General features: G+C 34.2%; 1 protein-coding gene across 1 annotated transcript; it reads right to left on the bottom strand.

The window, feature by feature from the left end:
* Positions 1-329: 329 nt before the first annotated feature.
* On the bottom strand, positions 330-13,351 carry COPS2 (COP9 signalosome subunit 2). Its single transcript, XM_009886137.1, has 12 exons — positions 13,244-13,351; positions 12,151-12,228; positions 11,427-11,552; positions 9,943-10,032; positions 9,747-9,824; positions 8,715-8,889; positions 7,470-7,648; positions 7,264-7,316; positions 5,035-5,132; positions 3,143-3,225; positions 1,981-2,039; positions 330-1,203 (listed from the first exon to the last, which is right to left on the bottom strand). The coding sequence occupies exons 2-12, from the start codon at positions 12,172-12,174 to the stop codon at positions 1,059-1,061; spliced, it is 1,110 nt and encodes a 369-aa protein (XP_009884439.1). The 5' UTR covers positions 12,175-12,228; positions 13,244-13,351; the 3' UTR covers positions 330-1,058.

Genomic DNA, 13,351 nt, shown 5'->3' with positions numbered 1-13,351 from the left:
CACACAGTGTCTTTTTATATACACTGAATTTGGTCAAAAAGACCACAGATTAGGCAAAGAGAGATAACAAGTACGGTCTGCATTTCTATTCCCAGGGTACTGCCAGGCAAACCTGTATTCTTGCAGTACCAAAATAAAAACTGAGCATATTCCTGAGAAGTGCCAAATACCCACCAACTTCAACTAGAGAGGACTGATAACGGTTTGGTATCTTGCAAGATAAAGTCAGTTAGCAAGACTGCTAGATGTCAGCTTTTAAACTCTTTAGTATTTACGTTTAACAATTGTGGGGGGAAGAAAAATCAACAGCACGCATACCAAGGTTTAGACTGAAAATCTCCATATTGTCCTTCATAAGTGAGGTGAGGATGAAGTAATACCTATTTTCTTTTAAAAATAACAAAAGTAAAAATCAAGTATAATGAAAGCACATCAAGAAACAAACTGTACAATTTCTGAACTGCACTGTTTATTTTGCTGCTTGAAACCTAAGTGACAGTATGCCACTATAATTATGGGGTTTCTTCTAAACCTTTACTACACTGCAGGTACAGAAATATACGGACACATTTTTGGAGAATTGACATTTTGCAAAATGCAGCAAACATTTCAATTTATACATGAGAAAAGGAAGTGTTCAAAAGGGTATGCATTTCAAGTTATTGCAGGTTATTTCTGTGAGAGAATTTCTGCAGGTAAAACATGTTTAAATTTAACCAACAGTAACGTGTCAGTGTATTTAAAATCATGACAAAAATCTTCTCTCTGGTCATTAATTGCCCTTTGACAAATTACTAGGATGTTGTATGTTTAGGGCAAGATGTCAATACAGCATAAATCCCGTGGTATTTTGGTTTTCTTCTGGAGATTAAAGCTGTTTTTTTCTTGGGATAAATGCAGCAGCAAAACACAAACCAGCTGATCAAAAAAGCACTTCTGCCATAACTCCAATAATTTCAGGGCACACCAACCGACAGTAGTTTTGCCATTCCCAGTTCTTTTAAGGTTTACATCACTGCACTGTTGCCTTAAGTACGTTTGTAAAAGCTTGTTTTCTGTTAGGCCAGCTTGCTGACTACAGCCTGGTTGAGAGAATTTAGTTGGTTGGTCCATTTATCTAACGCAGTATACCGTGCACCACCTCTCTTCTGATGATCCAGTTCTAGGAGCTGGTTGACTTGATCAATTCGGCCATGTATAGTGCTAGAAGTAAATAAATAAATAACTATAAATTGCTAATCCACATGGAAATAGGAGCTAACAAGAAATCAGAGGTAAAATAAGAGGTGGCCTTACACAAGACACACAAAGTCCATTTCAGAATTCAGCACTTTTATCATATATTATCCTAGGGAGTACTGCCTATTTAGTTGTCAACATGATTGGAAATCAAATGAAGTAATTCATTGGGCAATGCATATATTATCTCCCTAGCTATGACCCACATATAAGGTCTGAAGCAATATAAGGTAAACAGTTCTTGAAAGGCAAGGAATCATGAAATATGGAGATTTATGTCAAAGAAATTAAAATATAAACCCATGCATGGATTATATTTTCCTAGTAGATACAAGTTACACTCCCCAAAAAATTTTACAAATTGTAGTTAAGTTTTTCCAGTCAAGGAGAGCAGACTCCTAATTTGTCAACTTGAAAATGTACTCGAAAATATACATGTGTATAAGCAGCAATTACTAAGAATAATAATTTTCATAATTTCATAATAATTCAAGTAATTTATTACATAATTAAAAATTAAAGTAAAAACATGCCACTCAATCTCTCTGTAATTTTCTTGGTTCACGTCTTACAAATATACCTTACTGCTCATAAGCCAAGCAAATCCAAAGTCAGCATCATTACCTTTCAGTTCTAGAATCAACCAGCATTGTCACAATGCACAGAAATATTGTTTTGCTGCTTCTTGTATACTTTGATCATTTTAAAGTAAAGATCAGTAATCAAGAATAAAGTACGTACTTATCCAATATGCACTGCACAAGCAAGCTTTCCACATCAGCTACATCTATGTTTAACTCCTAAAAGAAACAGAAAAGTCATTATGCTGCTACTGTTTTGCAACACTAAATCCTTCCAATCTTTATCTTCATATACAGAATTTGGTTTCATTTCTGTTTCTTACTGTTAGAAAGTGTCAATTCAATAACCAACTATCCAGCAAAAGAACTCCACCCAAAGTATACATCGCCAATGATCAAAAGATTAGTAACCTCTCAGCAAAGGCTGAAGAGGCTAAAGCAAAATTGGAAAAATCAGAAAAATTTGGAAAGCTCCAAAAGAGGAGTTCCTTTGCTGACTTACTGAAAAAAAAAAAACACCAACAACCAACCAACCCCCAAAACAACACACAAAGGAAAAAAACAACCACAAAACCCCCCAGGAAATAAAATAAGACAGTAATTATCGGAAAAGAATGGGTCCGTACTCAAAATCATTTAGAGGGCAAACTGCATCTTCTGGCTCAAGCAAGTTCTACAAACGTTAAGGCTAGCTTAAAAAAAAAAAAGCGCACAGAGTTCTGAAGAGAATTTAAGCATAAAAATAGGTATGTCTAATACTTCATCATATAGTTTGGAATGCTGTGAATTTTTCCAAGAAAAAGCACAGACTTGCAGGAGACAGAAACAGTCATCTATTGTCACTGGGTTTTGATTTTTTTCTTTCCAGGCTAGGGAATGAAATCAGTGATTCTGGTTTTCTAGTAATTTTGTTCTACTACCACAGTTCTCTAACTCTTACAATGCAGACATTCGAAGATATCTTTTGAACACACAGAATTAAAATTTGGATCTTTATCTTCACAAAATTTACGTTCATAATTACATTTTGAATTATACAAATTTCACATTTTCTCTTCAGAAAAGTGCTTTTCTACACCAAGTAGAATATGGTAATTGAATATTTTACAAGTACATCGTAGTACATATTATAAAAAGCATTTGGACGACACTTTGAAATTTACATTTTTTCACTGTAAAGCTGCCAGCAGTGCATCAATACTGCTTTATGGTTTAGATTATATTTTAGATGTTCTATTTCTGGAAGCACTGTATTTATTTTACAGCTTTTATTCACAATTAATCATTAACTTAAGCAAATGCAAGGCTCTACTGACACTTACCTTAGAAATAAAAGGAATATGTATTCTTGTGTAAGGCTTAATTAATTTTATAAGCACTTGTGTTCTGATGTTTCGCAAAAGCTCTGTAAGAGAAGAAGAAATAAATACTGTAAAAACAACAGTACTGAAATAAAGATGCAATACAGCACCATCTAGAAAGATAGCCTAAATACCATTATCTTTTAAGGTAGTAATTCAGTGAGGTAGGGAAGCACAGCAAAATAAAAGAATCCTCCTTTTCCAGGGACCCAAGCAATATGCAACTCTGAAGATGGACAGATAAGAGTTAAAAACTGTTTAGACATGGAGCAAAACGTATTCCCCGATAAAAATTTAAATTATTCAAACTAACTGGGTAAATCATACAGATTCTTGCACGGTATGTCTGCCCCTCTAATTTATGGCTAGAATGCTTGCCTTGTACAAAAGTGAGAAGAGGTATTTTTAAGGCTCTGAAACTTAAGTCTGCGTGCATTTAACTTCATGAGAAATATTCACATTTTAAGTTAAAAGATCAGGGCCTAATGGTATAATTATGATGAGGAATTGAAGAAGTATAAAACAGAGTCTGCATGAAGTGAGTGATTTTTATTAGAGAAGAAGGTACAGCCATTGTTTTAGAAATTTTTACATTACTAAAGAAAATTTGGATAAAATCAAAGCATAAATTACAATTGTAAATTAACAGAAAAAGAGCTAGATCCATTTTTACTTAACTAGTTACTCAAGGACTGTTTATATAATGAAAAATAATACTGAAGACCAGGTTATGTATCTCAATAAAACTAAAGGAGCGTAAAACAATCAGGCAAGGTATGTAAACATTATAACCACAAACACATTCTGTATCCCTACTGAGTGAAAAAGACGAGAAGGTCTTTTTTGCCCCCGCATATCACCAGCAGACTATTATCATATAGGGGGTGAAACTCAGATTCTCATCACTCCTTTGATTCAACTGTCCTCCTTCTCTTGCTTTCCACTTCTGTCATACTTTCTTCCTTAAGCATCCATCCCTCTAATCTTAGAGTCTCCCTACAAGACTTTGAAGCTTACCAGTAGTCGACGTGTAACAGCAGTAGAGGGGTTATATTTAGTTTCCCCTGCTGTTTGCCATGTTCTCTTTTACAAACAAGAAGCGTAAGAAAACCAGGTCTCTGGATTTAACTCTTTTCTTTCATGTAACTATCCAGCTAAATGACCTTGCAATGCCACAGTAAGCCCTATTCTTGATGAAAACAGTAGTTATCCGAAAAACTGGACACTTACTAGGCGAAGAGACTTTTAAATTCTCAGATACATGACAAATGCAGGGGGTAACTTTATTTCATCATGTTAATGGAATGGATAGGCCTGTGTTAGTGTGTTCCCCTGTTTTATTAAGTATAGGTACAATAAATCCAAACATTGTTTTCAACTTACATTAGATACATTATGTATCTTATTATATATTTTATTACTACACGTTTATTAATGCAACCTTCATTACATTGTCTACATATTTTGTCTTTAAAAAATTTAACTTATAAACTAGCAAACATCTAACTGTTGAGACTGACACAAACAACCTTTACAAGTAAGGGTTACCCTCATTTCATCTTTCCAATGGAAAAAATATTCAGTGCCTAACACTACTGTAGATATTGTCTCAGACTATCCACTCTTGCTAGAGCTTTCTTCATCATTCCTGCAATTCTTCACAGTCATTCTACATGCCTGGATGCATGTTGGCCTTGACCAATTTCTAAAGAACTTGGAAACAGTAAGGGTATCGTCCAAGAGTAATTACAAAAGAACTCTCATTATGCCAAGAAGAAAAATAAACCGGGGGGGGGGGGGGAGGAGGGGGGAAAAAAAAAAAAAAAAAGGATTAAGATAGCCTGCAAAAATACCTTCAATGTGCTCCCTTATGAAGGGATCGTCCATGATGTTGCTATGATTTGTTTTCAGAATCTTCTCAAATTCAGTGATGTCGTTATTCTGATAGGCACTTCAGAAAAAACCAAGAGACCGAATTATTGTTTTTTAAAAAACAGACTTGTAAGACTTCGTTCTACAACTTCTAAAAAACCCACTGTATTCAGTGTTGGTCACAAATAATTATATTGAGAACCTTTATAAGGAAAAACTATTTAAAGATGAGATGCAGCAGAAATAGCATTTCTCCTATTTCAATTTTAGTAGCATTTACAGAAGTTTAGTATGAGTATTTAGTTATTCCACAAGTGCACTCTAGTTTCAAAACCTTTGTACTTTAAGTTATTCTTTAAAAAAGCCTAGACCCTAAAAATAGCCAATTTTGAAAAGTATCATTACCTCAATTTTGGCTTCATGGAGCCTTATTTTATGGAACAAATAAAAGCTAAAAAGAGCGTAGAAGGCTGTTACTGTTTCTAGAATGTCCATCTTAAGCTGAATTCTAAAAATACTGGAAGATGGAAGAAATCCCGACTTCCAGGATTAACCATCAATAATTCTGGCATAATATAATTTTTATATTTTTATTTATAGCTTATTTTTAGTGTATATATTGTTTAACTAGTCAATCTTGTTATCTGAGAAAGGATTACAAGAAGAAGGTGGATTTAAACACCTATTGTTCAGTAGTGGCACCACAGCATCATTTAAAGGTAAGAGCTGTAACCATTGAAACAAGACCTTTTACTTTATCTGAAAAACATAGTGTTCAATACATGCTTTCAATTTCTGTTTAATACTAACCATCAAATATTTTAAAAAATATCATCTATTTTTCCATCGTAGTCTCTGTACATTTTCAAATTGTTTTTAAAATGGTCAAAACCCCCCATCCTTTATTATCACTAAAATGGGCAAGAAAAAGGCCAGTTAAGTTTAAGGTGGAACTTGAGAAGTTTATACATGGAGTTATACGAGTGGAATGCACACATGAAACCACTAAATTTTACTTCACAATTAAAAGGAATTTCAGTTAAGTACATTTTATTGTTTATTCCAGTAGTCTCTTTTTTACTGTATGTAAAACATTCGAGTTCCCAATGTAGACTATAGGAAGAATTAAAAACATAATTGATTTTATCTTATGCATATTTCTTATCTACACTGCTTTAATTGCATTATTAATTTTAAAGAAGCACTTATACGCAAATGTCAAGATAAAAAGATATAAATTAGAAAAATTAATAAAATCAGATTCAGTAAGGTCATCTGGAGTTCCTTCTGCCTCAAATTCACATGAAACAATGACAGTGAAGTAGAAACATCTAAAGTAGAATTATCAGAAATAGTCCCTTAATAAACTGCCAAATCATTTATTCATCATTATGTCAATAATGGTTGAACATCCTCACTTTCAGAAACAATTTGTATGCATACAATGGTGCAGCACCAGAGCAGTATCAGGTTTGTTCCAACTTGAGATCAACTCTGTATTTCCAAACCTGAGCAGGCATTCCTTCCTACATAATGAAAAGGTGGGACAAGTTTTCCTACACGTTGTTCATTTTTTTTACTTGATAAAGCAAAAGCAGGAGAAAGTGGATGGCACAGGTTAGCTTCACAGCACAGTATACTAAAACTGCCTCACTTCAACTTATTTTGCCTGATGATTTTAATACCCTAAAAGTTCTCACACCACAGTTGCCTCCAAGAAGTAATGAAGCATTCTTTTGATTTTCACATGTTTGAAGGATAGGGGAGATCACTTGAGAGTTCAGTTTTGTAGTCCTGAATTACAAAATTCCTTTAGTAATCATGAGATATCCATGCATCCAATTATTCTATTGGCTTTGGTATTTGGTGTCAATCATCTCAGTTTCTCAAATATAATCAGCCAAACCCTAAGGCCCAGTTGCAATACAAGGTGGGACAACTTTATTTAAGGGAAGAAATGAGGTTTTTGCCACTACATAAGAAATTCACCACAGTAGAAGACAACAGCATGCTTCTGTACCTGGTATAGTATAAATACTTTGGTATGTCATAGTAAATAGAATTTTCTTCAGAAAAACAGTCTACAAATATTTGCCCAATATTTATGAAATAACTGTGTTAGCTGTGCAGAGAAAAGCCACTTCACTTCTGGTTTGGACACTGTATCTTTTTATTTTTTGTTCTCTTCTCCAGAAAAATGAAAATCTTACCTTACTAAATTTGTCATTGCTAGAATCTCTGGATCATTTTTGTATGGTTTAGCCTACACAGAACAGAAAGCACAATATGCATGTTTAGATTTTAAATATTATTTTCCATTTGCATCTTTTGGACAATTTCTCTACTGATTCAGACAAGAAGGGGGGGGGGGGGGGGGGGGGGGGTGAGTTGGGGGGGGGCGAGAAAAAAAAAGTACCTCCTGAGAGTCAAACGGATTTATTCCCGATTTCATAAGCATGTTTGCTAAGACCAAGTATTTTAAGCAAGTGGTTCTTCTGGGGCTCCCTGATTCATCATAATTCTTGAATGCTTCAAAAAAATCAGTATGTGCCTTTTCAAACTCTCCTTCTCTTAAGTGCATTTTGCCTCCACATTCTGAAAAGAAAACACAGATGAAGAGAAAAGGAACACTGCGTGCTTGTTGCTGACTACAATAATTGTACTCAGAAGTTCCACGCTATTTCTAAATAGATTATTGAAATATTTTCAGGAGTCTTTTCATTCTCTGAAATCACTAGGGAAAAAAGAGCATTAGGGCCTTCACATACAGCATTGTCATTTGAAGAAACCCATTCCAAAGAAGAAAAAACAAAACCCAACCCACACGATAAATCTAAAAGAACACTAATCCTCACAGCCAATAATTATTTAACCTTATGTTAAAATACTGTAAAAACTATTATGGGATTTAGCTCCATTTCAAAGGCAACGAGCTTCCTACATTTATGGAATTTTCCCAGTCTGTTGAGCAAAACCACATAGAAAAATTGAGAAATACTCTATATCCCCTTTTATTTCTGAAGTACCCATTGATGCCTGATTGTCTGTGCAAGTGTCTACACTAGGGGAAGAGGGAATGCACAGCAGTATTCTGGAGAAAGTCTTTTTTTTCCAAGAGACATGGTGTGCTTCCACTATAATTCATCATTAAATATAACGAATAGTATTTTTTAAAGCTCTTCAGTTCCTGATGAATTTTAGCAAGGCGAGACATCAAGCACAAATTTGCAAAAGGGGATTGCAGAAATACCAGTCCCTTCCGCTTGCCGTCCTGTCAAGGCTTTATTTTTATCCTTTGCAAATGCCTTTGCATTTATCCTTTGTTGCCTGCCATGGTGTCAAACAGCTCAAGTCTTCCTCTTGTTATTCTATTGCTTCTCTCCTACAGTATATGTAGCTAACTGAACTCCCCTTCTGACCAGTGCATCTGGTGCTTAGGCACCAGAACAGCAGAGCTGAAGTCTTACAGGAGGCAAACATTAAATGGTGAGACTGTAGCCGCTGCATGTGTAGTCCTTTATTCACATATGGTTTGTCTGCCTTTGAATCTACAGGATCCTTTGTCTTTATAGTTGGACCTTGAAAAAAACATTAGTTATCAGATTTTCATAAAACTAATCTATGCAACAGAAGTTAAATGAAAAATTCAAGACTAACTTGCCTCTGATAACTCCCATGATCAGTGGATGAGGAATGGCTGACTTGATGTGCAATGACTGTTCATATAGTGCTTTAAGTTTTTTGTTATTCTTCTGTGCTGTATACATTTGAATTTCCAAAGCATAGATTTCCAATAGTTGAGTACCTTTTTTTAGATCATCTTCCCCATCATCAGTCTAGGATAGATTAAGTAATAAATACTGTGAAATTTCAAGAGAACAGCGATTTCAGTTTTATACTAGTAAAAAAAATTATTACCAAATATTCTCAGTAATTTTCTGTCAGAAATAAGGATACTCCTAACACTAAAATTTTGATATAACTATTAACACAAAACATATACTCAAAGAACTTAACACAGGCCAATTTTTGAAGGCCTTTTTAAATAAAGTCAATGTTTTTAATTAAATATTTTCTTTATAACAACTTTCAGAACTTTGCCCTTTATTCTTTTCCTCTTTCCTTAAACCACTTTCTCAGTATATAAATGCAATGACTGACACACATACATGTATAAAGATAATACATACAACTCTTCTGCTGCCTATAACAAGCATTTCCCAGATACTTGTAACCTGTTTTCCATGCTGGAGGAAAAGGGGACACAAACAAGCAGAGCAGGCTGCACGACTAATTTGGTTTTTTCCCCCTTCCAAATGGGAAAGTAGCAACTGTACTTTCAGTTTTGAGTAAAGCTCACTTGGAACATTCACTATATTTTAAAATAAATGTCTATGTGTTAGAGAATATTTGTATGTGCTTCTCATCTTTGCACCTGCACTGAAATTTAATCAGCAGGTCAGAATAATTTTTTTAAAATCATCTTTAAGCAAGGAATAAAACACTTCTTAAAAACATATTTTTTGTTTATGTTATCGAACAGATAACACATTAAAGCAGGCACAGTATTTCTTCCCTCTATACTAAAGCTCAGCAACATGCCTCAAAGGCCAACAACAGACGTGAAGAAAAAATAAAATAAAAAAAATCAATGTTGTCTACTAAGATACAGTGATTTAGAATGCAAAGGTACCTGGCATGACTGATGCAGCTGACGCAAAATCTTTTGTAACTTTCCATATTCTTCTCGTTCTAAATATAATTTGCCAAGCTGTAATGAAAAAAAAGTTGAAGTACTAAGGTCTATTAAGATTTCACAATTATAATTTATAAGCGTTAGCTGAAGGTGTCACAAACAAAAGCAAAAATCAGTAAGTTATGTATTTTACCTTTGTGTTTGTCTTAAACCACAATCTATCATTCTTAGCATCTTTCAGAGCTTCAAGTGTTGTTTCATAGAATTCCTGAAGCAAATCCATCTGACATAAAAAATCAGAATTCTATAATTGTAAACAGCAAATTTGTACCTGTTAATAAAGTCAATCTGAACAAACTAAAAGTGCATGCTTGAACTTCAAAATAAGATATCTGCATCTTATTGAATGTCTGCTTTTAAATTGTAAAGAGCTTCTAAAGTAACGAAAGTACACTTGCTTTTCTTATATGAAATAGATATAATGAAAAAATATTCACATTCTAAGATTTGCAACCATCTATCATGGTAGTGAAAAATGAAAGCTACCTTATACAAGCCCATCTTACATAACCAAGTAATAAAATTCTTGTGTTGTGTAACAAAAGACAAACAGTAACAGGCAACATTGCTCCTACTTAAAAGAAGAAAACCAAAAATAATTTACAGATCAAAAAGAAAATACGATTTACAAAAAGAGAGAAATCGTCAAAGGAAAAGACGCTTTCTCCTTTCTATACTATCAATGCTGTGTGGAAGAAAGCCCTTGAGCACATCAAACTGTTTGCTTGCATAAAACCCAAAAATACAACATCCAAAATGGAAATCAAAGTGCTGAGTAAGGCCTTTAACAAAGGTTCTACAGAGAATGCATTAGCATTATTTAAGGACATTGTTCTTTTGGGGATAACAGATCTGTGGCTATACATCAAGATAAGAGTTCCAGATTGTCCCTCCAGGTCTGGCTCCAACTGCATTTAGACCAAACACACCGACCTCTGCCAACAAGATATCGTCTAAGACAATCCTTTAGACCTTAAAAGTAAACCATCATTCAACTATTAAACTTTGATTTCTTATAAGTGGCAGGATAGGTAGGATTGTGATAATGACAGAGGAGTCATCGCTGTAGACCAGTAATCCTCCATATGCGGGCGCTACTTCCAGGTACTCAGTTAGGGGAGCTTTCTGATCTCTGTAAAGCTTTACAACACCACAAAAGAAAAGGAGCTGGGCTGTGTATCTACGAACATGTACCTAGCTTGCACAGTACACTCAAAGACAGGCAGTATTTAACACCAACGCTTCATTGCAAAGTTTTTCAAAGCTTCCTCTCTCCCCACAAAATAAATTAAAAAAAAAAGTTGTTTAATTACAAATTATATTTGAGAAGGCACTTAGCGTGTAGCTACTATGCTAGAAAAAAAAAATTACTTTACTTATTAGCATAGAAATCCCAGGTAAATATTGCCAAAAAAAGACAAATTTCTGAAAAGTTATGTGTTGATAGAACCCATTAAATGTGGGAAATATATTTTAACAATATGACAAAAATTATTACTGCAAATGTTCCTATTAAGATCAAAAAATCCCGAACCAATGGACTACCATACACAAAAAAGTCCATGGCTAAAAATGCAAAAAGGAAAACCATGAAGATGAAAGAACTGATGATCTAACCTGCTTGGAAGTAGAGATATAATCAAGAATAGAATTGATGGATTTTTCAGAATAATTCCTTGTAACTGCACTCCGTATGTAGGTCAATAGCTGTTTATATCTGTTCATCATTTCAGGAAAGTTAGTCTAAAAGAAAAACAAAATTATGGTATAATTTTTGTTTTAATTATTACAACCTGTACATCTTGCAGATGCACATGCAGAAAAGAAAGCATAACAGAAAGACTATGCAGTAGTGGTTGCTTTTAGGAACTTTTACATCACCACTTTATTCGTAAGCAGCAGAATCAGGAATAGCTTCAGCAAGACTGCATGGAATAGACATTTAAAATACTTATCTCAGTGAAGAAAACAGAGTTGGCTATACAACTATTCGGAATAGTTCCATATGCAGCATATAAATTTTTTCACTGGTTTGTTCTGGGGAAGTACATATATATCGAAACATTACCAGTTTCAGTATGATACCTCAGGACAGCAAGGACTGAGCCTCAGACTCTCAGAGAGTATCAGCTGACTACAGCAGCTATTTTGCATCATTTTGCCTTTGACTTGCAACCACCACATAACTTCCCTGCCATGTCTGTAGTAGCCATTAAAGGCTGCAAAAGACAAGTTCTGGCAGATTTAGGTGTCATAGCCATAAATTAGAATAATAACTTAAGATCTCTGGATCAAATACATATTTATGCCATTACTCTGAAGTGATAGCTGTAACTCCTACCAATTTAAAGTTTATTTTAATCATCTGTTTCAGAGCTTTGAACCCCCATTCTCCTTTTTCACCTTCGAGCTCCAAAACCTGAAATAGAAAAAATTTTTAAACAGTATTTATAAAAGTTTTATTCAAACATAAATGGATTTGCATCTTGTTTAAAATGTACATATCCCATACATGCCTTTTCCCCCCCACTTTGTTCCTTGCACAATAATGGTTCACTCTGCCCTGTTCTTCAATTTTACCCTTCCCTGATATTATTGAGAAAGTCAGTGAGGGATATGTATCTTAGTAGTTTTCACAGCTTTGCTGATGTAGGGAGGATGAATTGTTATTTATAGATTTTTTTTGTTGTTGCTATCTAACACCAAACAATAAACTTTAATGCCACTCCATAAATACACATACACAAAAAAGTTCTAACACCGCCTGCAAAACTGATTCAACCCACCCCTTGACGAAATTAGTCAAAAATTTACACTTCTGAATTACTACAGTTTCTTCACATATCAGAAAGGCTTCTAGGCTTTAATGTAACACAGTTAAGGGAATGTTTTGTCAGTAAAAATTTTAGAAAGTTTCTTTCAAGTCATGTATATAATACTGTTACACACTATAACTATGCCAAGAGATGCAAAATCTATTTTTTCTTTTGTAAGTTACATCTAACATATTGCTTTCTGGTGGCAGTGTACAAACATTAAAAATCTAAAACTGACATGAAGGAAAGAAACTCTGTGTCACTTACATTACGTAAGACACTGGGGAAAATGCCATTTCATTTTAAAGAACAAATGGATCTACCTTCTATAGTTGACACATGAAAATACACTCAGGACTCTTTAATTAACTTAGTAAATCCTGAAGATTAAAACCCCAGTTCTGCGATAAAATAGGACTATTCCACGTCCTATTTATGCTCCCTAAGAACGATCCTGAAAGGCAGTCAGCCAGGAGCCTAAATCACCCAATGATAAACTTAGCACATTAATAAGTTAAAATATAAGCATTACTCTTAAAATTCCTGAAAAGAACTCAAATGGTAAGCAAATATTTTAATATGTGAATGAATATAAAAACATATATAAAGACAGAAAACCTTCTGAAAACTGCTTAATGCCGCTTTGGGATCATCTTCCTTCAAAGCTTTAGAATTGTAGTATTGATTTTCCAGATCCACATTTGGTTCAGAATTGCTGTCCTCAGA

Source organism: Charadrius vociferus, unplaced genomic scaffold (genome assembly GCF_000708025.1).
Source record: "Charadrius vociferus isolate BGI_N301 unplaced genomic scaffold, ASM70802v2 scaffold365, whole genome shotgun sequence".
In the NCBI taxonomy this organism is placed as follows: domain Eukaryota; kingdom Metazoa; phylum Chordata; class Aves; order Charadriiformes; family Charadriidae; genus Charadrius; species Charadrius vociferus.
The sequence above is the reverse complement of the archived record's forward strand: the minus strand, read 5'-3'. Positions and strand labels throughout refer to the sequence as shown.